The sequence below is a fragment of the Jaculus jaculus genome, chromosome 21 (assembly GCF_020740685.1).
Source record: "Jaculus jaculus isolate mJacJac1 chromosome 21, mJacJac1.mat.Y.cur, whole genome shotgun sequence".
Classification (NCBI taxonomy): Eukaryota; Metazoa; Chordata; class Mammalia; order Rodentia; family Dipodidae; genus Jaculus; species Jaculus jaculus.
Window position 1 is genome coordinate 11,892,378 of NC_059122.1, and position 22,871 is coordinate 11,915,248.

At 44.9% G+C, this 22,871-nt stretch overlaps 1 protein-coding gene across 1 annotated transcript; it reads left to right on the plus strand.

The window, feature by feature from the left end:
* The first annotated feature begins 12,518 nt into the window (after nucleotides 1–12,518).
* LOC101617496 (olfactory receptor 1078) lies at nucleotides 12,519–13,448 on the plus strand. The gene has a single exon (XM_004672745.1). It carries the CDS (start codon nucleotides 12,519–12,521, stop codon nucleotides 13,446–13,448), a length of 930 nt encoding a protein of 309 aa, XP_004672802.1.
* Nucleotides 13,449–22,871: the final 9,423 nt, after the last annotated feature.

The following is a 22,871-nucleotide window of genomic DNA, read 5'->3' on the forward strand; positions in this document are numbered from 1 at the left end:
CTTTCTATTTCATTCAGGGCTCTGGCGATCTGTTCCTGAGGGCGCTGGTCTGTGACCAGTGCATGGCCCTCTGTCACCCACTGGCCGTCAGGACGTCCCAGCTTCTTTGCCTGGTGGCTTCACGGTGTCACGGTCATGAGTTGTCTGGCTGTGGTCTTGACAGCTTTGAGGCTTCGTGTTGCATCAGCTTGGGGACCCCACATGTCTCGGGGATCTTCCTGGAACCGTGAAGCTCGCTTGTTCCGAGATCCTGCCTCACCGACCACATTGCGATGCATCCAAAGATGGCTGCCGGGATCTCCCTCTCTGCCCTTCCTTCCCTCTCCATCCTTTCTCTTCTGTGGTGAGAAGAATCTCCCCGTGTTCTGTAGCAGCGGCCTCAGGGTCGACCATGAGGTTCTACACCCACATAGCTATATAGTCACACATTATTATAACAATAGCCAAGCTTGAAAGGAATTGGAAGTCTTCGGATACATAGGAAAATCCTTTTTCATGCCCTGCCCAGCTTCTGGATGCGGCCCAGCTTCCTGGAGACTCCAACTCCAGGAAGTCAAATACACCAATAAGAATAGCCCTGGCGGGCTGGAGAGGTGGCTTAGCGGTTAAGGCGCTTGCCTGCAAAGCCTAAGGACCCGTGCATGACTCTCCAGATCCCACGTATGCCAGATGCACAAGGTTGCACATTTACACAAGGTGGCACACGCATCTGGAGTTTCAACTGCAGTGGCTGGAGGCCCTGGTGCCCCCATTCTCTCTCTCTCTCTTCTCTGCTTGCCTATTTCTTGCTCTCATAAATAAATCCATAAAAATAGAGCGTGATCACCTGTAAAAAACAAATCGTTCTTTTCTAATGAACATGCATTTCAAAATAAAAATTTAAGCGAGAACTTTTAGTTGATGTTACAACAGTGAAACTTCTAAAAAATGTAGGGAGAAAGACCACAAAGACAAAAATAGCTCCCGTGTTTTATGGCAGAGGAGCCCAACTCTTGCCCCTGTGACATTCCTACACATATCGGATGTTCTGTGGTGTCTCTACACGCATCAGGTGTTCTGTGTCCCACAGTAAGGGCTTTGTAGATCCATGAGATACAACCAAGAGAGGTCATTGGCATAAGACTTTTGGGCAAATTAACAAAACAAAAACTCTTAGATTTAACAAACACTTTCAGGAAATTGCAGGGTACAAAATCAACACATAGCTGGACATGGTGGCGCACGCCTTTAATCCCAGCACTCAGGAGGCAGAGGTATGAGGGTCACCATGAGTTCAAAGCCACTCTGAGATTATATAGTGAATTCCAGGTCAGCCTGGGCTAGAGTGAGACCCTACCTCGAAACAATAGCAACAACAAAAAAATCAACACATAAAAATCATTAACATTCCAACAATGAACTTGCTGAAATTATGAAAAAGATATCATCCCCAATAGCTCCCCACAAAATAAGGCACCTAGGAATAAATCTTACCAAGGGTGTGAAAGACATCTACAAAGAAAATTTTCAGACAATGGGGCTGGAGGGATGGCTTAGTCATTAAGGCACTTGCCTGCAACGCCAAAGGACCCAGGTTCAATTCCCCAGGACCCAAGTAAACCAGATGCACAAGGTGGTGAATGTATCTGGAGTTTGTTTGCAGTAGCTGAACACCCTGGCATGCCCATTCTCTCTCTCTCTTTCTCTCTCTCTCGCTCTCAAATAAATAAATAAATAAATAATTTTTTAAAAAAGAAAACTTTAAGACATTGGAAAAAGAAGCAAAAGAATATGGCAGATGTTAGAGAGAACTTCCACAAACCTAGACTGGGAGAATCATTGCTGTAAAAATGGCTACATTACTGAAAGTAATCTACCGATCCAATGCAGTTCTCATACAAGACCATGGATTCTGAATGTGATTTCAAAGACTGGTGTGGTTTGAATGTAAAATTTCCAGTGGGGCCATGTGTTTGAACACTGTGGCCCTGCCCGGTGGTGCTATTTGGGAAGGTTGTAGAACCTCCAGGAGGTGAAGAATTGCTGGAGGACGTGGAATCGCTGGAGGCCCACCTTGGGATTTTATAAACTAGTGGTCCACCACCAGCCTTGCATGCAAACAGCCCAAAGTTCAATCTCTAATAATGCAATTGTCCGAACAGATGACAATGTCCAAATGGAGAAAGGACTAGAGGTTCTTTGGGAGCAGGAACTGCTAAAGGAGGGAGGTTGATGTGGCCTTGAAAGGATGTTGGGTTGGATGGGCTCTTCTGTATTTTGTTTATTTATTTATTTTTAGAGACAGGGAGGGAGAGACAGAGAGAGAAAGAATTGTCACGCCAGGTGCTCAGCCACTGAAATAAAACTCCAGACACTTACACCACCTAGTGGGCGTGTGCGACCTTGCACTTGCCTCACCTTTGTGTGTCTGGCTAACGTAGGATCTGGAGAGTTGAACATGGGTCCTTAGTTTTCACAGGCAAGCATCTTAGCCGCTAAGCCATCTCTCCAGCCCTCTTTTGGATTTTGACTATTTTGTTGTTAGTATCTGGGGTGTGATATTGTCCTACAGTTTTGTGAGATGTTAACATCAGGGGGTAAAGAAGAAAAGGGCACCTGGAAGTCCATGTTACTTCTTATGTATTCATGACAGCCTACAGCTAACACCCAATAAAAGTTCAATTACAATTGTAAATACAGGGCTGGAGAGATGGCTTAGCACTTAAGCACTTGCCTGTGAAGCCTAAAGACCCCAGTTTGAGACTCGATTCCCCAGGACCCATGTTGTCCAGATGCACAAGGGGGCACACACATCTGGAGTTTGTCTGCAGTGGCTGGAGGCCCTGATGTGCCCATTCTCTCTCTTTCTGCCTCTTTCTCTGTCGCTCTCAAATAAATAAGTAAATAAATAAGTTTTAAAAATTAAAAAAATAAAATAAAATCGTAAATACAAAAAGTGAAAAATACCCAAGAAGCTTGTCCTAAACAGCTGAAATTCTGACAACTTCCTTTTTATCTGAAATTTTTTTTTAATTTTTTGAAACTTTGATTTATTTGAATTTTAAAACTTTTTGATTTATTTTAAATCATGCTATATTAATATTTTCCCATTACTTATATGCTGTTAGATTATATTATATCTTTTTTATTTTTTATTTTTTTTTAGTTTAGAGAGAGACAGAGCCAGGGTCTTAGCCACTGCAGTCGAAGACTAAGGACCCGTGTTTGACTCCCCAGATCTCATGTAAGCCAGATGCACAAGGTGAAGCATGAGAAAGGTCACAGCAAGGACACAGAGTTCAACTGCAGTGGCCGGAGGCCCTGGCATGCCAATTTTCTTTCTTTCTCTCTCTCTTGCATGTGTGCATTCTCTCTCTCTTTGTCTGTCTTATTAAAACACAGAGAATAATCAGGATTAACAGCTCTCAGGGAAACGGCAGCCAGCCCACCTACAATGGCTGAAACATCTGCACAGCATTGAAGCTTACATGTGCAGTCCTACAAGCCAGGAGCATACAGGACCATATATCTCCAGTCCTGAACTGCCAGCCGAGATTGCTATAACCAGCAAAACTACATTTTATTTATTTTTGATTTTTTCAAGGTACGGTCTCACTCTAGCCCAGGCTGACCTGGAATTCACCATGCAGTCTCAGGCTGGCCTCGAACTCACAGCAAATTCTCCTACCTCTGCCTCCCGAGTGCCGGGATTAAAGGCATGCGCCACCACGCCCTGGCTAAAACTACATTTTGAAACTAACAGAAAAATGAAGACATATCAAGACCAGCACAAGCTAAGGCACCCTGTGACCACCAAGCCAGATACACAAAGGAACACAGTACACAGAGGGGAAAGAAAGATAGTCTTAACCACTACAGTACAGGAAAAATAATTTGCTTCTCAAATCATTTTAAGTTTTATGTAACCAATGTGTTTCGAGTACATTCATACCATAACCATCTCTCATCCCCTCCCACTCCTTCTGGAACTCTTCTTGTTCCCAACGAGTTCCCATCCTGTTTTTCACGTCTTTTCATGTAACCCAGTCAATTCTGTTATATGTTGCATCGAACGTGGAGGTCCTAATTTCACAGGACCAATGCTAAAAGGTACATGAATGGTTTGAAAATTGGAAATCAGATGCTAGACCTCCGGAAGCCAAGGGAGTTCACGGAAAAGGAAGAATAAAAAGTACATTTAAGGGATTCTAAACTAGCCTCTTGGGAACAATGAATCAGCTTGGCGAAACTCTCCTTTTCAGACTAGTGTCCCACAGGGACATCTGGTGGTTAGAGGATATGGTGAGAGGAAGAAGATGTGCCTAATGAGCAAATACAGGGCTGCTGACCCTTAGAGCCCGTGGCCTTGGTCCTTGGAGGTCTCTTTGGCAGGTTTAAGACTGACTAGGGAACCAACGCTTGAATCCCTTCTGTAGTTTTGTCTGGTGCAAACCTTCAGTCTCCATCACTGACCACCCAGAGAGAAGACCTCCTACCAGAGCTGCCGTACGTACCGGTGAGTGGGGGAGCTCAGTAGATAGTGATCAAAGAGGAGGCAGCTTCAGACGGGTTACTTGGGGTCACCTGCCCTCCAGTCCTACCTCGACCATGCTGGATGGCTGTGAGGGCTTGCTTTGCCATCCATCACTGATTCACAGTGCCATGCATTTCATTACTTCTGCATTGATCCGATATGCTAAGGTGAGAAATGCACATTGAACATACAGGGTTCACCGCTGATGATGGGTTGATAGTAACAATCGCAAGAGGAGACGGGAGGCAGGAAAGCTGCTGGTAAAACTTCATTAAAAAGTTAAAAATATATCTACCGGGCTGGAGAGATGGCTTAGCGGTTAAGCACTTGCCTGTGAAGCCTAAGGACCCCGGTTCGAGGCTTGGTTCCCCAGGACCCATGTTAGCCAGATGCACAAGGGGGCGCACGAGTCTTGAGTTCGTTTGCAGTGGCTGGAGGCCCTGGCGTGCCCATTCTCTCTCGCGCTCTCTGCCTCTTTCTCTGCCTTTCTCTCTGTTGCTCTCAAATAAATAAAAAAATAAAATAAACAAACAAAAATATATCTACATATACATAATAAGGGCTAGAAAGATGATTGAGCAGTTAAGGAGTTTGTCTTGCAAAGCCAAAGGACCCCGGTTCGATTGCCCAGGACCCACGTAAGCCAGATGCACAAGGGAGCACATGTGTCTGGAGTTCGTTTGCAGTAGGTGGAGGCCCTGGTGCACCCATTCTCTCTCTCTTCCTCTGCCTCATTCTCTCTCTCTTAAATAAATAAATATATAAATATTTTTAAAAGTACATAAGCCTATCTTTATTTAAAGATTTATTTATTTATTACAGACACACAGAGAGAGAGAGAGAGAGAGAATGGGCACGCCAGGACCTCCAGCCACTGCAAACTAACTCCAGACACATGAGCCCCCTTGTGCATCTGGCTTATGTGGGACCTGGAGAATTGAACCTGGGTCCTTAGGCTTCACAGGCATGCACTTTAACCACCATGCCATCTCTCCAGCCCCTATCTTTATGTTGAATATGAGACATATACCACTGTGTTTCTGCTTGAATAAGAACAATCTAGAAAAAGGAGTTCTTCCACATACATTACCTTGCAATTAGAAGTTCATAGGAAATATTCTATGAGTATCATTTTTCACTCTGGGTATTCACATTAAAGCAAATTATTTGGTAGGTAGATAAAGGTATCTCTTAAAAACCGGACGTTTTATGCCGATGCCTATGCGGGGGGATGGTTCCGTGGTCTGTTAGTCATTCCCTGTCTTTTCCTTGTACACTGAGTGGAGCATTTCAATTTCTGCTTTCCCATGCATCTGTTCCAATAAAGTATTAGCCGTTTTTTTTTTTTCTTTCATAAATTTCCCACTTACCACAGTGGTGGGTTTTTTTTTTTTTTTCCCATGCATATACGGATATACTTGTGGCAAAGGTAAGAAAACATTTGCAAATTTTATGAGGTCAGATCTGCCGACCACTCATAATGTATTCTCACATCACTTTTTGCTTCCTGAAAGTCTTCAGCAATCAATCGAATATCCTTTGATTGTGACTCCCTGCTTTACCTAAAAAGGTAATTAATGTGCCATTGCGTTTTTATTGCTAATAAGTCATTTCATGCACATTTATAGCTTTTTCTTTTCTTTTTTTTTTTTTTTTTGGTTTTTCGAGGTAGGGTCTCACTCTAGCCCAGACTGACCTGGAATTCACTATTTCACTATGGAGTCTCAGGGTGACCTCGAACTCACGGAGATCCTCCCACCTCTGACTCCCGAGTGCTGGGATTAAAGGCGTGCGCCACCACGCCCGGCTAGTTTATTTTTTTTTTTGAATTTCAATTTTTGTTATTGGAAAAATTTTTAGCCCTTTTATAGTGATGAGTTTTATCAAGATGGCTCATGCAAGTATATAATGTACTCTGACCATAGCCAGCCTCTCCCCTTTATCCCTCCAACCCTCCCGTTACTTTCATTCATCCCTTGACATTCTCACATTCTCACGTGTCCTTGTATGACCTTTAGCCATGACTTTTCAAAAATTTTTATTTTTATTTATTTATTTGAGAAAGAGGGGGAGAGAGAGAGAAAGAGAATGGGCGCACCAGGGTCTCCGCAGCCACCGCAAACAAACTCCAGACACGTGCGCCCCCTTGTGCAGCTGGCTAACGTGGGTCCTGGGGAACCGAACCTGGGTCCTTTAGCTTTGGCAGGCAAATGCCTTAACCTCCAGCCCTTTAGCCATTACTTTTAAGGCACTCACTCTTCTCACCATTTGATGAAAATCCATCTCACCCTTATTAGGATTATTTGAATACCCGTAGCTCATATAGGACAAATTAGATTTGGACAAAGTTACGCATTTTAGAAGACTTCCTGCCCTGTTTTACGTTTGCAAATCTTTGACAATTTAATCTCGCATTAGCCCCTCCTGTTCACGTCACTACAGGATTGCTATCTTATTTCCCCCCCCCCCCTTCAGCTGTTTCAGAGCTTCCTAAAGTTGTGCTTCGGCAAGCATACGCTGTGACACTGAAACATGCAAACGGCTTTAATGTCTTCACCCACTACCTGTTAGTCAGTCATCTGAAAATACTAACGAAAGTCAACGTATCAAAGGGGAAGTGCGGGGGCCGGGGGGAGGGGATTACCATCGGATATTTTTTATAATCACAGAAAATGTTAATAAGAATTGCGAAAAGGGGGCTGGAGAGATGGCTTAGCGGTTAAGCACTTGCCTGTGAAGCCTAAGGACCCCGGTTCGAGGCTCGGTTCCCCAGGTCCCACGTTAGCCAGATGCACAAGGGGGCACACGCGTCTGGAGTTCGTTTGCAGAGGCTGGAAGCCCTGGCGCGCCCATTCTCTCTCTCTACCTCTATCTGTCTTTCTCTCTCTGTCTGTCGCTCTCAAATAAATAAATAAATAATTTAAAAAAAAAAAAAGAATTGCGAAAAGGAAACAAAAAAAGTCAATGTAGCAGGCAGAGGATGGTGAGGATTAGACTAGGGGTCAGAATGAGGAAAAGGGCAAAAGGGAAAGGTGGTACAGAGGTTGGCAAAGCATACTTACCTAGGACGATTAACAATTGCAGCTAATAGCAATTTGTTACATATCCTTTTTTTTTTTTTTTGTCTCTGGTGTTATAGTCATAAGAAACGAGTGTAAGATTTCCTCTATAATACTACATGGCTTTTTTAATCACATGCCAATTTTTTTTAAACGAAGAATTAGAAGAGAGAAGTTTGAAGAATTCTGATGCAAGGAAAGGATAAATGTTTAGAGAGAAAAGAGTGCTAATTACCTTGATTTGCTTATTACCCACTATACACATGCACTGAACATGTACACTGTATCTCACTGTCACATACAATTAGCATGTGCCAATTAAAAAGCCAAAATGGGGCTGGAGAGGTGGCTTAGTGGTTAAGCGCTTGCCTGTGAAGCCTAAGGACCCCGGTTCGAGGCTCGATTCCCCAGGACCCATGTTAAGCCAGATGCACAAGGTGGTGCACGCGTCTGGAATTTGTTTGCAGTGGCTGGAGACCCTGGTGCGCCCATTTTTCTCTCTCTGCCTCTTCTCTCTCTCTCTGTCACTTTCAAATAAATAAATAAAAATGAACAAGCCAAAACAAAAGTCGTATGCAGTAGAATTTTAAAACAACACCAGTAGTCTTTATTTTCATGTCCTTGTTCCCCCTAAATTCCACACAGGAAAATTATTTAATATTTGTGTGACTAGTGATGTAAAAGAGGTAATAGAGTGGGTGAATCTGATCAAAAAAACATTGTATGCGTGGTTGGAAAAAATCATAGTGTGAGTGTTTGTGTGTGAAATTAAGATATACTAATACATTTTAAAACTGGAAATATTGCCTAGCATGGTGGTTCATGCCTTTAATCACTGCACTCAGGAGGCAGGGATGGGGGATCACCATGAGTTCAAGGCCGCCCTGAGACTACATAGTGACTTCCAGGTCAGCCTGAGCTTGAGTTAGACCCTACCTTGAAAAACCATAAAACAAACAAGCAACAACAACAACAAAACCTGGAAATGTTGGGCTGGAGGAATGGCTTAGCAGTTAAGGCATTTGCCCGCAAAGCCAAAGGACCCCAGTTCGATTCCCCAGGACCCACATAAGCCAGATGCACACAGGGGCACATGCATCTGGAGTTCGTTTGCAGTGGCTGGAGGCCCTGGTGCACCCATTCTCTCCCTCCCTCTCTCTCTCTTTCCCCCTTTCTCTGTCTCATATAAATAAATAAATAAAACATATTTTTTTTAAACTGGAAATGTTAAATAAAAAAACCCATAAATTCATTGCGTGCATGAAAGAAAACGTTACAGGGCTGGAGAGATGGCTTAGCGGTTAAGCACTTGCCTGTGAAGCCTAAGGACCCCAGTTCGAGGCTCGGTTCCCCAGGTCCCACGTTAGCCAGATGCACAAGGGGGCGCACGCGTCTGGAGTTCGTTTGCAGAGGCTGGAGGCCCTGGCGCGCCCATTCTCTCTCTCTCCCTCTATTTGTCTTTCTCTCTGTGTCTGTCGCTCTCAAATAAATAAATAAATAAATAAATAAATAAATAAATAAAAACAAAGAAAACGTTACATTTCTACTAGCATAAAGAGCATTGTCCTTCTCTATAGCGTAAGTTGTTATTTTATTTGAATGTTTTCCTGTACTATGTAAATGTCCCTGCTATATTCATTTCATACAGGTGCATGAATAGCGTTCTAGGCCCATCATATGGACTCTCTGCATATACTGCACCACTCAGTAATATCCACCAGGCCCTGAAGTAAAATACCACAAGGCAAGCTATGTCTACGGAAGCATGGTCTTTCCTAATGGGCCTGTGTCAGTCTGCATAATCCTACATGTTCTTTCTCATTAATTTACTATTATACCAACTCTGGAAAATGTTTTTTTGTGGTGCTCAGCTGGGACTGATTTTGTTCCCCAGATGACTTTCAACCATAGCCAAAGACATTTTTTTGGCTGTCACCCAGGGATGAGTCATTAGAGGTAAAGGATGCTGCTAAGATTGTCCAGGACACCCCCAAGAAAGAATGGTGTGGCCCAGCGTATCACCAGTGCAGAGATAGAACTGGAATTGGGGGATTTGTGCTTTGTTATTGATGGCTGTTTTCATGTCGTCTTCTTTTTAAAAAAAAGATTTATTTTTATTTATTTTTATTTATTTAGTAGAGACAGAGAAAGAGAGAGAGAACCAGAAAGAGTGTGAGAATGGGCATGCCAGGGCCTCTAGCCACTGCAAACGAATGCCAGATGCATGTGCTACCTTGTGCATCTATCTGTCTTACATGGGTTCTGGGGAATCAAACCTGAGTCCTTTGTCTTTGCAGGCAAGAGCCTTAACCTCTAAGCCAATTCCCCAGCCCTCATGTTGCCTTTTTAATGTACATTGCTAAGTCACTTTTTTTGCCAGCAAAATTAAAGTTTTCTCTTCTGTCCAGAAGTTCCAGGTTTTTTAAAATAAATTTTCTTTTTACAAGTTATTGTTTGTTCATTGACATTTGGGGTGATTTTTTCTTTTGCTATAAAGCATTTTGTTAGGTATATGTCCTTTATTATTCCTGACTTTCTGGCCTTCTGGATTGTTTTTCTCAGTGTAGGTTTTACATGTAATTTGTAGATGTTCATTTAAAGTGAATTTTGCACTTTAACGGAACTCTTTAGCCCTTCTTGCTATTGCTGAAATATTTAAGATGGGTGGGACACCTTCAATTTCTTCCAGACAGACATATTGCAAACACAACAGCACAAACATAATATCGGTAGGTATGGCATCTATTTCAATCCGTAGCCTTCTTTTTTGTTTGTTTGAGGCAAGCCCAGCAGCCTGGCCTTTTTGTATGCAAGAGAGTGAGAGAGAGAAAATTGGCATGCCAGGGCATCCAACCACTGCAATCAAACTCCAGACGCGTGCACCACCTAGTGGGCATGTGCAACCTTGCACGCATGCATCACCTTGTACGCCTGGCTAACATGGGACCTGGAGAGTTGAACATCAGTCCCTAGGCTTTGCAGGCAAAGCACCTTAACTGCTAAGCCATCTCTCCAACCCCATAGTGTTCTTTTGAAACAAAATAATTTACAAGAAGGGCACAGTATGAGTGATGGTCTTTCTGTGCCTTAATAGTTTCTGTCCTGGCACAGAGGCCACATCAGTATTCCACATCTTCTGATGCCAACTGTGGTGGTTTGATTCAGGTGTCCCTCATGAGCTCAGGTGTTCTGAATGCCAGCTGATGAAGATGTGGGAACTAGCGCCCCCCTGGAGGCGGTGTATTGTAGTGAGCCGGCTTATGGATATTATAGTTGGTGTCCCCTTGCCAGTGTTGGGCACACTCTCCTGTTGCTATGGTCCGCCTGATGTTGGCCAGGGGGTGATGTCCACCCTCTGCTCATGCCATCATCTTCCCCTGCCGTCATGGAGCTTCCCCTCAAGTCTGTAAGCCAAAATAAACCTTTTTTTTCCCAAAAGCTGTTCTTGGTCAGGTGATTTCTACCCGCAATGTGAACCTGTCTGTGACACAAAGTGTCATCACAGTCTCTCTCATTAACCAACCCCCTCCCCGCCACACACACACACACACACACACACACACCGGCTCCTTGATGGCTTTGAACGTCTGAAACAAGCACACACCTCGGGGTCTTGACACCGTCTGTTCCCTCTGCCAGGGGAAATTTTGGAAGACCCTGTCTTTTGGCTATCCCCCTGTCTTCCTGATTAAATGTCATTTTCTCTGCTCTTCTTGTCTGGATGCTCCTACAGTTGGTATCACCACAAGCTGAAGGAATAAGTCAGTGATAATGTGATTAGTATGTGCAGAGACCTTGGCTTTATCTCAGTAACACACACACACACGCACACACACGCATGCACACTGCATTCCCCATTTACCCCATTCTCCCTCTTTTTCTTCATAGCATCTTTACATCTGGCATGTTATATGAGTACTTATTTTTTTTTCAATAGCATCCCTAAAGTACAACTCATTTCAAAAGTACCAGAAATATTTACTTTGTACAATAAAACTATTGTTTGATATGAATATTAGTAAACATAATTCAGCCAAGGCATGGTGGTGCACGCCTTTAATCCCAGCACTTGGGAGGCAGAGGTAGGAGGATCACAGTGAGTTTAAGGCCAGCCTGAAACTACATAATGAATTCCAGGTGAGCCTGGGCTAGACTGAGACTGTACCTCAAACAAATAAATATAATTTTCTTATCTATCTATCTAGTCATCTGTCTGCCATTGAGATGTAGGAACCCTTGTTGCCAAACTCCAGTGTGTGTGAATGTGTGTGTGTGTGTGTGTGTGTGTGTTTAAAAATGGTCTTACACTCTAGCCCATGCTGGTCTGAAGTTGCCACAGTCATGTTCAGCCTCCTTAGTTTTGGGATTAGAGGTATGAGCCACCACACTTGGCTGCCAACAAGAGCCCCTAATCAGTGCCTTGAACAGACATGCATTATACATCCATTGAACAGACATCCATTATACAGTCCTAAACTGTGAAAATTCTACTCTTGTTGAAGTTGGAGTAAACATGACTTCTTGGGGGAAAAGGCTCACAGTAGGGAAGCACTAGGAAAGCCCTAAAGGGACCACAACCACGAACCCAATGCAGAACTTGACTTACTCAGTGGAAAGCATCGACCGCACGTTGCCTGTACAGCCATGACCACCTGCGTGAATTGGAGTCACGTGTTTTCCTTCTTAATTTTTTTTTGTTTATTTTTATTTATTTATTTGAGAATGATAGAGAGAGAAAGAGGCAGAGAGAGATTGAGAGAGAGAATGGGCGCACCAGGGCCTCCAGCCACTGCAAACGAACTCCAGACGCGTGCGCCCCCTTGTGCATCTGGCTAACGTGGGTCCTGGGGAACCGAGCCTCAAACCGGGGTCCTTAGGCTTCCCAGGCAAGCGCTTAACCGCTAAGCCGTCTCTCCAGGCCTTTCCTTTTTAGTTACATGCAACACATGGAACCAGGGAACAAGACGAGAACTTCAGAGTTCCTTCTCCTGGGATTTTCAGACGAACCAGAACTGCAGCCTCTCATCTGTGGTCTTTTCCTCTCCATGTACCTGGTCACTATATTTGGGAACCTGCTCCTTATTGTGGCCATTCTTTCAGACTCTCACCTGCACACACCTATGTACTTCTTCCTTTCTAACCTGTCCTTTGTGGACATCTGTTTTATCTCGACCACCGTCCCCAAGATGCTGGTGAACGTGCAGACACAGAGCAGAGCCATTTCCTACGTTGGCTGCATCAGCCAGATATATTTTTTCTTGCTGTTTGTCGAGCTGGACAACTTCCTATTGGCTATCATGGCCTATGACCGCTATGTGGCCATCTGTCACCCCCTGCGCTACATGGTCACGATGAACCACCGCCTCTGTGGGCTGCTGGTTCTTGCCTCGTGGGTTGTGAGCGCTCTTCACGCCTCCTTACAAAGCTTGCTGGTACTACAGCTGTCCTTCTGCATGCAGCTGGAAATTCCACACTTTTTCTGTGAACCCAATCAGGTGGTCCAACTCACCTGTTCGGATTCCTTTCTTAATGTCCTGGTGATGTACTGCGTCCTCGTGTTGCTGGCTGCTGTTCCCCTGGCCGGCATCCTCTGCTCTTACTCCAAGATCGTGTCCTCCATCCGGGCCATCTCCTCGGCTCAGGGCAAGTACAAGGCCTTCTCCACCTGCGCGTCCCACCTGTCCGTCGTCTCCTTGTTTTATTGCACGGGACTAGGAGTGTACCTCAGCTCTGCCGCCACCCACAACTCCCGCTCCAGCGCAACAGCCTCGGTGGCGTACACCGTGCTCACGCCCATGCTGAACCCCTTCATCTACAGCCTGAGGAATAAAGACGTCAAGCGCGCCCTGAGGCGGCTCTTTTTGCAGAGACTGTAGCAGATGCCACCGTCCTGGAGGTGCAAGGCGGCCGGGCGCGAAGCCACGGAAGCAGGGACTGGCATTGCTTGACTAACGTCAGAAGGATTTATTTCCTGTGGTTTCCATCCCTCTGATTTCAGTTCAACTGGTTAAGTTAAGGAAGTCGTTTTATTACAGTTCCTGTTTTCTTACACCCAACCATTTTCCCTTTTTGTCTCGCCTTGAGTTCACAAGGTTATTACAAAAATTGGACCAGACCATTGCGGAAGAGGTGGTGGAAAGAATGCAAGAGCCAATGCGCTCCTCCAGACACAAAATGGCCTGGATATCCATGACTTCACAGTGCCTGACACTACCTACACAAGACCATCTTAAGATGGAGGAGGAAAAGATCATGACATCAAAATACAAGAGAGACTGATTGAAAGGGGGAGGAGATATGATGGACAGTGGAATTTCAAAGGGGAAAGTAGGGGGAGGGATGGAATTACCATGGGATGTTGTTTACAATCATGGAAGTTGTTAATCAAAAATAATAAATTTGGGCTGGAGAGATGGCTTAGCGGTTAAGCGCTTGCCTGTGAAACCTAAGGACCCCGGTTCGAGGCTCGGTTCCCCAGGTCCCACGTTAGCCAGATGCACAAGGGGGCGCACGCGTCTGGAGTTCGTTTGCAGAGGCTGGAAGCCCTGGCGCGCCCATTCTCTCTCTCTCCCTCTGTCTTTCTCTTTGTCTGTCGCTCTCAAATAAATAAATAAATAATTTTTAAAAAATAATAAATTTATTTTTAAAAATTTGACCAGAAGTATTTGGACAACCTGCAGGCAGCTCGGCTGGTTGGAAAGTCTAAGACACATGACGTGACTTGCAGGGAGCTCAGATCAGACACCTTGTGGGAGAAAAGAAGCTAAAAGTTGAACCGGTTCACTGAGTCGCTGTCAGAGTTAATTGCCGAGGAGCCAAAACTTATCTTTGTCAGCAGATGGAAAGATCCCAAAGAAGGAACTGTCCAGAAAGGGCCCAAAGGGACGTTAAGAAGGAAAGACAGTTTAAGCTAAAACAAAGTAAAACGGAGTCCATTGTTCCAGTGGCCTGACTACAGAAGTGATTGATATGCAAGGTGTCTTGTCTATTCACTCATCCCCTCCCCTTGGCTATGGAAACTATACAATGGAAATAAAATCTCCGCTGGGGGGCAGAGCTTCTTTGGAGGGCGACCTTAAGCTTCTTGGCCCCTGGGTAATAAACACCTCTACTTTCATTCTGGCACCGGGAATGATCTTTTCCAGAGAGTTTCTACAACCTCAGTCACCGAATAGCTCTCTAAGCACTTGCTTTCCCTTTATATAGCCTTGGGTTGGTCTAGCAAAACTTTCCCAGACTGACTGACTTCCAGACTCTCTAGAACTTCTGAACAGAGCCTCCTTCCTCTCTTCTATTAGAAGGAATCTTGCTCAGCAACACCATGCTTTCTCCATCCTTGGGAAATTTCCCCTTCAAACTACAAGCCAGAAAACAAAAGCCTTTCCTCCCATTATTTGCTTCTGGCTGGGAGTTTAGTCACAGAAGTGCTATAGCATTTGCTATACTAGAATTTGCACTTGAATTTTAATGCTTGGTGATTTTGAACAAAGCATTGGGCTGGAGGGATGGTTTAGTGGTTAAGGCATTTGCCTACAAAGCCAAAGGACCCAGATTCAATTCCCCAGGACCCATGTAAGCCAGATGCACAAGGGGGCGCATGCGTCTGGAGTTTGTTTGCAGTGGCTGGAGGCCCTGGTGTGCCCATTCTCTCTCTCTCTCTCCCTTATATATATGTATGTATATGTATATATATGTGTGTGTGTGTATCTACTTGTTTTTTTTTTTTTTCGAGGTAGGGTCTCACTCTAGCTCAGGCTGACCTGGAATTCACTATGTAATCTCAGGGTAGCCTCGAACTCATGGCGATCCTCCTGCCTCTGCCTCCCAAGTGCTGGGATTAAAGGTGTGTGCCCCCATGCCCAGCCCAATAAAAATATTTTTTTAAAAAAAGAATTACGAACAACAATTATGGACAAAGAAATTCCTCTGGACTTAATTTTCCTTCTTCCTTCCTTTCTTTTTTAGTCTCTTACTGTTAACATATGGGAGTGAGAAAGAATTCAGGCTGGGAACTGTCCTGCACGGTTAACAGTCTCTCTCTAGGTGCTGCCACATAACTCTGGATGGTAAACACTGGTGCAGGGCTGGAGAGATGGCTCAGCAGTTAAGGCATTTGCCTGTGAAGCCAAAGGTCGCAGGTTCAATTCCCCAGGACCCACATAAGCCAGATGCACAAGGGGGCGCCTGCGTCTGGAGTTAGTTTACAGCGACTGAAGACCCTGGCGTGCCTATTCTCTATCTGTCTCTTCTTTCCCACTCTTCCTCTGAAATAAATAAAAGTAAATTAAAAAAATTTTTTAAATCTGGCCCAGAGTGTGGGAACAAGAACCGTATAATGAGTTCAAGGAGTTCTCCATGTTTTGCTTGATCTGTAACATTCCTGAGCCTTTTTTTCAGCAATGGGTTTTATAGTAGCACAGCTCTTTCCTAGAAGAATATTTACTGAAAATCAGGTCTCCTCTAAGAGAGTCTAAACTCAGGTTATAGTGCATAAAGTAACATGAGATCATTTCTCTCTATATATGCTTTTTTTTTTTTTTTTTCATTTTTCAAGGTAGGATCTCACTCTGGCCCAGGCTGACCTGGAATTCACTATGTCTTCTCAGGATGGCTTCAAACTCACAGCAATCCTCCTACCTCTGCCTCCCCAGTGCTGGGATTAAAGGCATGCGCCACCACACCTGGCTAAGATCATCTCTTTTGATTAGTGAACAGCTGAAGTTTCCTCCAGCGTGAAGGTGAATTTCAGTTGTCACTTGACACTCTGAATATTAATTCATTAGAGCAATGCCTCTTTTTTTTTTTTTTTTTTTTTGGTTTTCGAGGTAGGGTTTCTTTCTAGCCCAGGCTGACCTGGAATTCACTATGGAGTCTCAGGGTGGCCCCGAACTCATGGCGATCCTCCTACCTCTGCCTCCCGAGTGCTGGGATGAAAGGCGTGCGCCACCATGCCCGGCTCATATGTGCCTCTTGAGGAAAGCTCGCTGAGATGGCTCGACAAGGTGCGCGCATCCGGACTCGGTCTGTCTGACCTCCCTCTGATCCTACCTTATGTGCGTCTCCTCTGCTCTAACCATGCTCCTCTGCTTCTTGAGAATTCCAGAACGTTCCACAGAAACATGACCCTTGCTCTCCGGCCTGCTTGAGATGCCCCCCTCAGGAGATCTGACAGTCGGCTCTGACATTTGGCATTTGATCCAATTATCTGTTTTCCTTGGCTCTATTCCCTATGCTACACATCCCCCCAAACAACACTCACAATTCCTACCCCGCATTTCCCACCCATGGCACCTCTGGAGCATTTGAACATTTCCGTTGTTTGCAGTGCATTTTGTCTTTGCATCCAAACAACAGGTATTGGGCTGGAGAGATGACTTAGCAGTTAAGGTGCTTGACTGCAAAGCCTAAGGTCCCACATTTGAGTCTCCAGATCCCATGTAAGCCAGACGCACAAAGGTGAGGCAAGTGCAAGGTTGTACATGCCCACTAGGTGGCGCAAGCATCTGGTGTTCAATTGCAGTGGCAGAGGTCCTGGCGTGCCAATTCTCTCTCTCTAAAATAATTAAAAACAACAGGTATCATAATGTCAAGAATATGGCAGTGATTTTAAAAGCTCTATCCTCAGCACCAAAAATGGACCCCAGGTGTGATGGCACACACCTTTAATCCCAGCACTCAGGAGGCAGAGGGAGGAGGATCACTGTGAGTTCAAGGCCAGCCTGAGACTACATAGTGGATTCCAGGTCAGCCTGGGCTAAAGTAAGACCCTACCTCAAAAAAAAAAAAAAAAAAAAAAAAAAAGGAAGCTAGCAGATAATCATTAAATGAATGAATGAAGACATGCATGAAGTGAGGATGAATGAAGTGAGTTATGGAAATCAAGATCAAGTCCTTTTCCTATCAACAAGAACTTCCTGACCGTGTGGCTTGGGACAGTCCTGCCCACAATCTTGAACTCTTCCCGTAGTACCTTGTTCTCATCAACAAGCTGAACTTCGAGGCTTAGGAAGTCACATTTGCTTGTGGCCATACCACCGTAAACGTGCCTGATGGGGTCTTGGAAGCTAAGCCGGGCTCTGTGATCAGTGGACTCCTTGATATTTCTTTCCTTCTTCCACCAGATGGCACTGTGCCTGCAGTGACTACAGCCACACACGTGTTTAAATTAGTTTCCTCTCACTCTCTATGTGAATCTGTGTCCTTAAGGAACCGGCTAAAAGCATACTCGGACTCAATAGTCCTACGTGCCACTTTTTATGGTGGCACACGCCGTTAACCCCAACACTCGGGAGGCAGAGGTAGGAGGGTGGCCGTGAGTTCGAGGCCACCCTGAGACTACACAGTGAATTCCAAGTTAGCCTGGGCTAGAGAGAGAGAGACCCTACCTCAAAAAAGAAACAAACAAACAGAGCTGGAGAGATGGCTAAGCAGTTAAGGAACTTGCCTGTGAAGCCTAAAGATCCAGGTTTGATTCTCCAGGTCCCACATAAACCAGATGCATAAGGTGGCACATGCATCTGGGGTTTGTTTCCAGTGGCTGGACACCCTGGCACACCCATTCTCTCTCCCTCTCTCTAATAAATAAATAAAAATGAAAAGTTTAAAAAACAAACATACGAGCCAAAATCCAAAAACAAAAACAAAATCTAATCCAAAATGCAATAAAGACAACTGGCTCCCACAGTAAAAGGTGAAATTTGGGCTGGAGAGATGGCTTAGCGGTTAAGCGCTTGCCTGTGAAGCCTAAGGACCCCGGTTCGAGGCTCAGTTCCCCAGGTCCCACGTTAGCCAGATGCACAAGGGGGCGCACGCATCTGGAGTTCGTTTGCAGAGGCTGGAAGCCCTGGCGCGCCCATTCTCTCTCTCTCCCTCTATCTGTCTTTCTCTCTGTGTCTGTCGCTCTCAAATAAATAAATAAAAAATTAAAAAAAAAAAAAGGTGAAATTCAATTTAAGTGAAAATTACTATGGAAATGTTGTCTCATCTTCACACTGTGAAACTAACTTGCCAAAAAGATGGTGAATAAATCCGATTGGATGTGACACGCATGTACACTCACACGGTGCACCTTTCACATCTCACAGGCTAGCTAACTTGGCCAAGGATAGCTTCTAAGCCAGGTTTCATGAAAATGATTTCTATACAGGGCACTGTGGGGCAGCCCAACTGCCAGCATATTCCAGAAAGTTCTCCATTCAAGAGAGAAAAATAAGAATTACTTCCCTTACAAAGGAGAGGAATCCTAGATGTGGTCCTGTGTTGTGGGGAGGCGGTTAGGTTCTCGTCTGCATTGTTTATTTGAGAGAGAGAGAAGAGAGGCAGATAGAGAGCCAGGGCCTCCAGCCACTGCAAACAAACTCCAGATGCGTGCGCCACCCTGTGCATCTGGCTTACGAGGGTCCTGGGGAATTGAACCTGGGTCATTTGGCTTTGCAGGCAATCACCTTAACCTCTAAGCCATCCTGCCAAGCCCAGACTACATGCTTTTAAGACACAACTCCAAGTTGGGTGTGACAATGAAGTCTTGTAACCCTAGTCCATGAGGGTCAGAGACGGGATAATTGCAAGGGCTCACTGACCAATAGCAGCTCCGAGTTGAAAGAGAGACCCCGCCCCAAAAAGAAGTCTTTTGGATGAGCAATAAGAAAAGAACACCCAAAGTCCTAATGTGGTCTCTGTCCACGGGCACACAGGGGCATATACCTGCATGCACAGGGATGGATATCACACCTCACAGCCCAGAAATACTCTACACAAATGCACATGTGGGTGGGCACACACTTAAGCAAGCACACACACATGCACACACACACACACACACACACACACACATAAAAATTTAAAGGCATTGATCTTAAAGGTGGGATTTGTTCACTTTTCTGTCCAATCTAAGTAAGATTAAAAAAAAATAGACAAGGGGCTACAGAGGTGGCTTAGTGGTTAAGCGCTTGCCTGTGAAGCCTACGTACCCCCGTTCAAGGCTCGATTCCCCAGGACCCACATTAGCCAGATGCACAAGGGGGCACATGGGTCTGGAGTTCATTTGCAGTGGCTGGAGGCCCTGGCGCGCCCATTCTCTCCTTCCCTCCCTCCCTCCCTCCCTCCCTCCCTCCCTCCCTCCCTCCCTCCCTCTCTCTCTCTCTCTCTATCTGCCTCTTTCTCTCTCTGCTGCTCTCAACTAAATAAATAAAAATGAACAAAAAATTTAAAAATAGACAAAATGTTGATGGATGTAGGAGAAGATAATCTCAACATTTTAATATGGGGATTAATGGAAGGAGCAGGTGATCCTGGGAAGCTAATACTTGATGAGGGTGTGAAAATTTGGAAGCCATTCAGATTCATTATAAGAGAAAACTAGATGTAGCCAACTTGTTGGGTTTAAATTCGAAGGACATATTTTGTTCAAGCTAAAAATATTTCAAAGCTGGGGAGATGTTTTAGCGGATAAGGCGCTTGCCTGCGAAACCTAAGGACCCTGCAAAGCCTAAGGACCCACGTTCAACTCTCCAGATCCCACCTAAGCCACAAAGGTGAGGTCGCACCTGCCCACTAGGTGGCGCAAGCGTTTGAAGTTCGATTGCAGTGGCTGAGGCCCTGGCATGCCAAGTCTCTCTCTCTCTCTTTCTCCCTCCCTCTCCCTCTCTCTCTCAAAATAATATTTCACAAATTTCAAGGAAGGAAAGATGACTCAAGAACAACAGAGTTCATGTTAACAGACATTTAACTTGTCACCCATGGTATGAAGTTCTGACCAGCTACACCAAGGGTACAAATTTGAAAATGAAATATAGACTCGTGACGCAGAGCTGATGTGACCAGTGACGTGTCACTCATATGTAATAATAAAAGGACTAGAAAATGTGAATGAACGCTTAGATATTCCAGAAGAGGCTTGTTGCCAAATCATCTGTGCCAACTATGGGCAGAAAGCAAGTTCTCTCACGGGGCTACGTGAAACTCACAATGCAAGGGAAATGTTTGATGCGCTCGTGGCGCCCAGTACTTCTGTGGACTTGCCTGCGCACTGCGAGGCTATGGCTGGTGCGAATACACTCAGTGACTCGTGGTGGGAGAGTTATTGAATTACCACGTGAGAAGCTCTGACACTGCTTTCCATCCAGCACATGCTGCTGGCATATGGATGAGTTTCTACTCCTGACCATCACCTTCTAATGCGCCTAACGGGTCAGGGGTGTTCGCTCCCGGGAGGTTTCCCAAAGGCGCAGGTGACGAGCGGAGCACGAGACTTTGCAGAAACATTCGATTCCACATTGACACCAGCTGTTTCTCGGCTTCCTGAAAGCTGCCTTTCACAGGGACATATCTATGTGGTATCCCTGTGCCACAGACCGTGTTCGGAGGCAGGGCGCAAGTGTTCAGCTCAGTGGCTGAAATGAGCCTCAGGGTATTTAAAGACAAACTCAGAAGATGGAGATGAGAAAGCAGCGTTGGGGGGGTTGGTAAACACTCTACCAGAAGCAGCTCATGGGAGACAGGAAAGTATTTCAGGGTGACAGATCCCAGGGAAGAAGCTTCCTCGTGGTGGAGGGAGCTGCCTCACCCCGGCATCCACCCGCAGCAGAGAAGCAGGACTCCCGCGGCGGCCAGAGCTCAAGCTGGCTCTTGGCACACCTGGCAGGGTTGCCCCGAGTGACGTACTTCCTCCAGCAGGGCTCTGCCTCCTGAAGACTAAGAAGGAAGCTTAACGCAAAACACCCAGGCTGGAGAGATGGCTTAGTAGTTAAGGCATTTGCCTACAAAGCCAAAGGACCCTGGTTTTGACTCCCCAGGACCCATGTAAGGCAGATGCATAGGGTGGCACATGTGTCTGCAGTTTGTTTGCAGTGGCTGGAGGCCCTGATGTGCCCGTTCTCTTCTTTTTTCTCTCAAATAAATAATATATATATATATTTTAAAAATACCTAAGGCTATGGGGGACATATTCAAACCACCACAGCATGTTGCAACATGAAATTGTTTTTTCCAAATTAAAATTCATTGAGGTTTCTCTAGATTGTTCTTTTGGACGGCATTCTCTCTTTTGTTCTGGTGCACGCTTCTTCCCTGTCTCTCTGTGTAGCCACTCGTTCATCAATGGGGTCCTCTCTTCTCTTTGCAATTTACCGTCTCTCATACAGCATCCACCCACACACCCATCCATCTTTCCATATGACCCCATCCATATTGACTTCATCTCCATACTACATAGAAAATGACATTACATGCTTACATTCAAAACGAGAAAGAAAGGGCTTAGCAGTTAAGCACTTGCCTGTGAAGTCTAAAGACCCTGGTTCAAGGCTCGATTCCCCAGGACCCATGTAAGCCAGATGCACAAGGGGGCGCATGCATCTGGAGTTCGTTTGCAGTGGCTGGAGACCCTGATACACCCATTCTCTCCCCCCCCACCTCTCTCTGTTGCTCTCAAATAAATAAATAAAAATACCTTTAAAAGAGAGAGAGAGAGAAACAAAGAAAAAGAACTCCCTCTGACAGGAATATCATTGGTTCATTCATTTAAAGTAGACACGAAAGTATTAAATACAAATACAACCCCACTCATATATAAGAGCAACTTAGAAATGCAGGAACGCGTTTTAATTTGCTGGGTTGGCTTGGGGTGATGGTTCCATGGTTATAGATTCTTTTTTTTTTAATTTTTTTTAAAATTTATTTATTTGAGAGCGACAGACACAGAGAGAAAGACAGATAGAGGCAGAGAGAGAGAATGGGTGCGCCAGGGCTTCCAGCCTCTGCAAACGAACTCCAGACGCGTGCACCCCCTTGTGCATCTGGCTAACATGGGACCTGGGGAACCGAGCCTTGAACCGGGGTCCTTAGGCTTCACAGGCAAGCGCTTAACCGCTACGCCATCTCTCCAGCCCAAGATTCTTAATTCTCTAAGTTTTATGACAAGACATCACATTCCCTGAAATAGTAAGAGCTGTTTTTCAGTGAAAGTAGAAGAAATATGAAAATGGGCATCATCAAATACAGCATCAAGCACTATGTTGGTAATATAATGGACGTCACCAAATACAACATCAAGCATTATGTTGGTAATACAATGGACATCATCAAATACAGCATCAAGCATTATGTTGGTAATATGCACAGAAATAGAGGTATGAAATGGAAGCCAGAAGGATAAGATAGCACCATGAACTCATATGCCTTAATATCCAAGTTATTATGCTAACATAACTAAGTAAACCACAAAATTAATCAACTGCAATATAAAAATATTTCCTTATACAACATGGCAAGTAAACGTTTCCTTCAAAATTGTCAAAAAA

Coding starts and splice junctions, on each gene's coding strand:
- LOC101617496 (XM_004672745.1), top strand. CDS start 12,519: ATGGAACCAGGGAACAAGACGAGAACTTCAGAGTTCCTTCTCCTGGGA.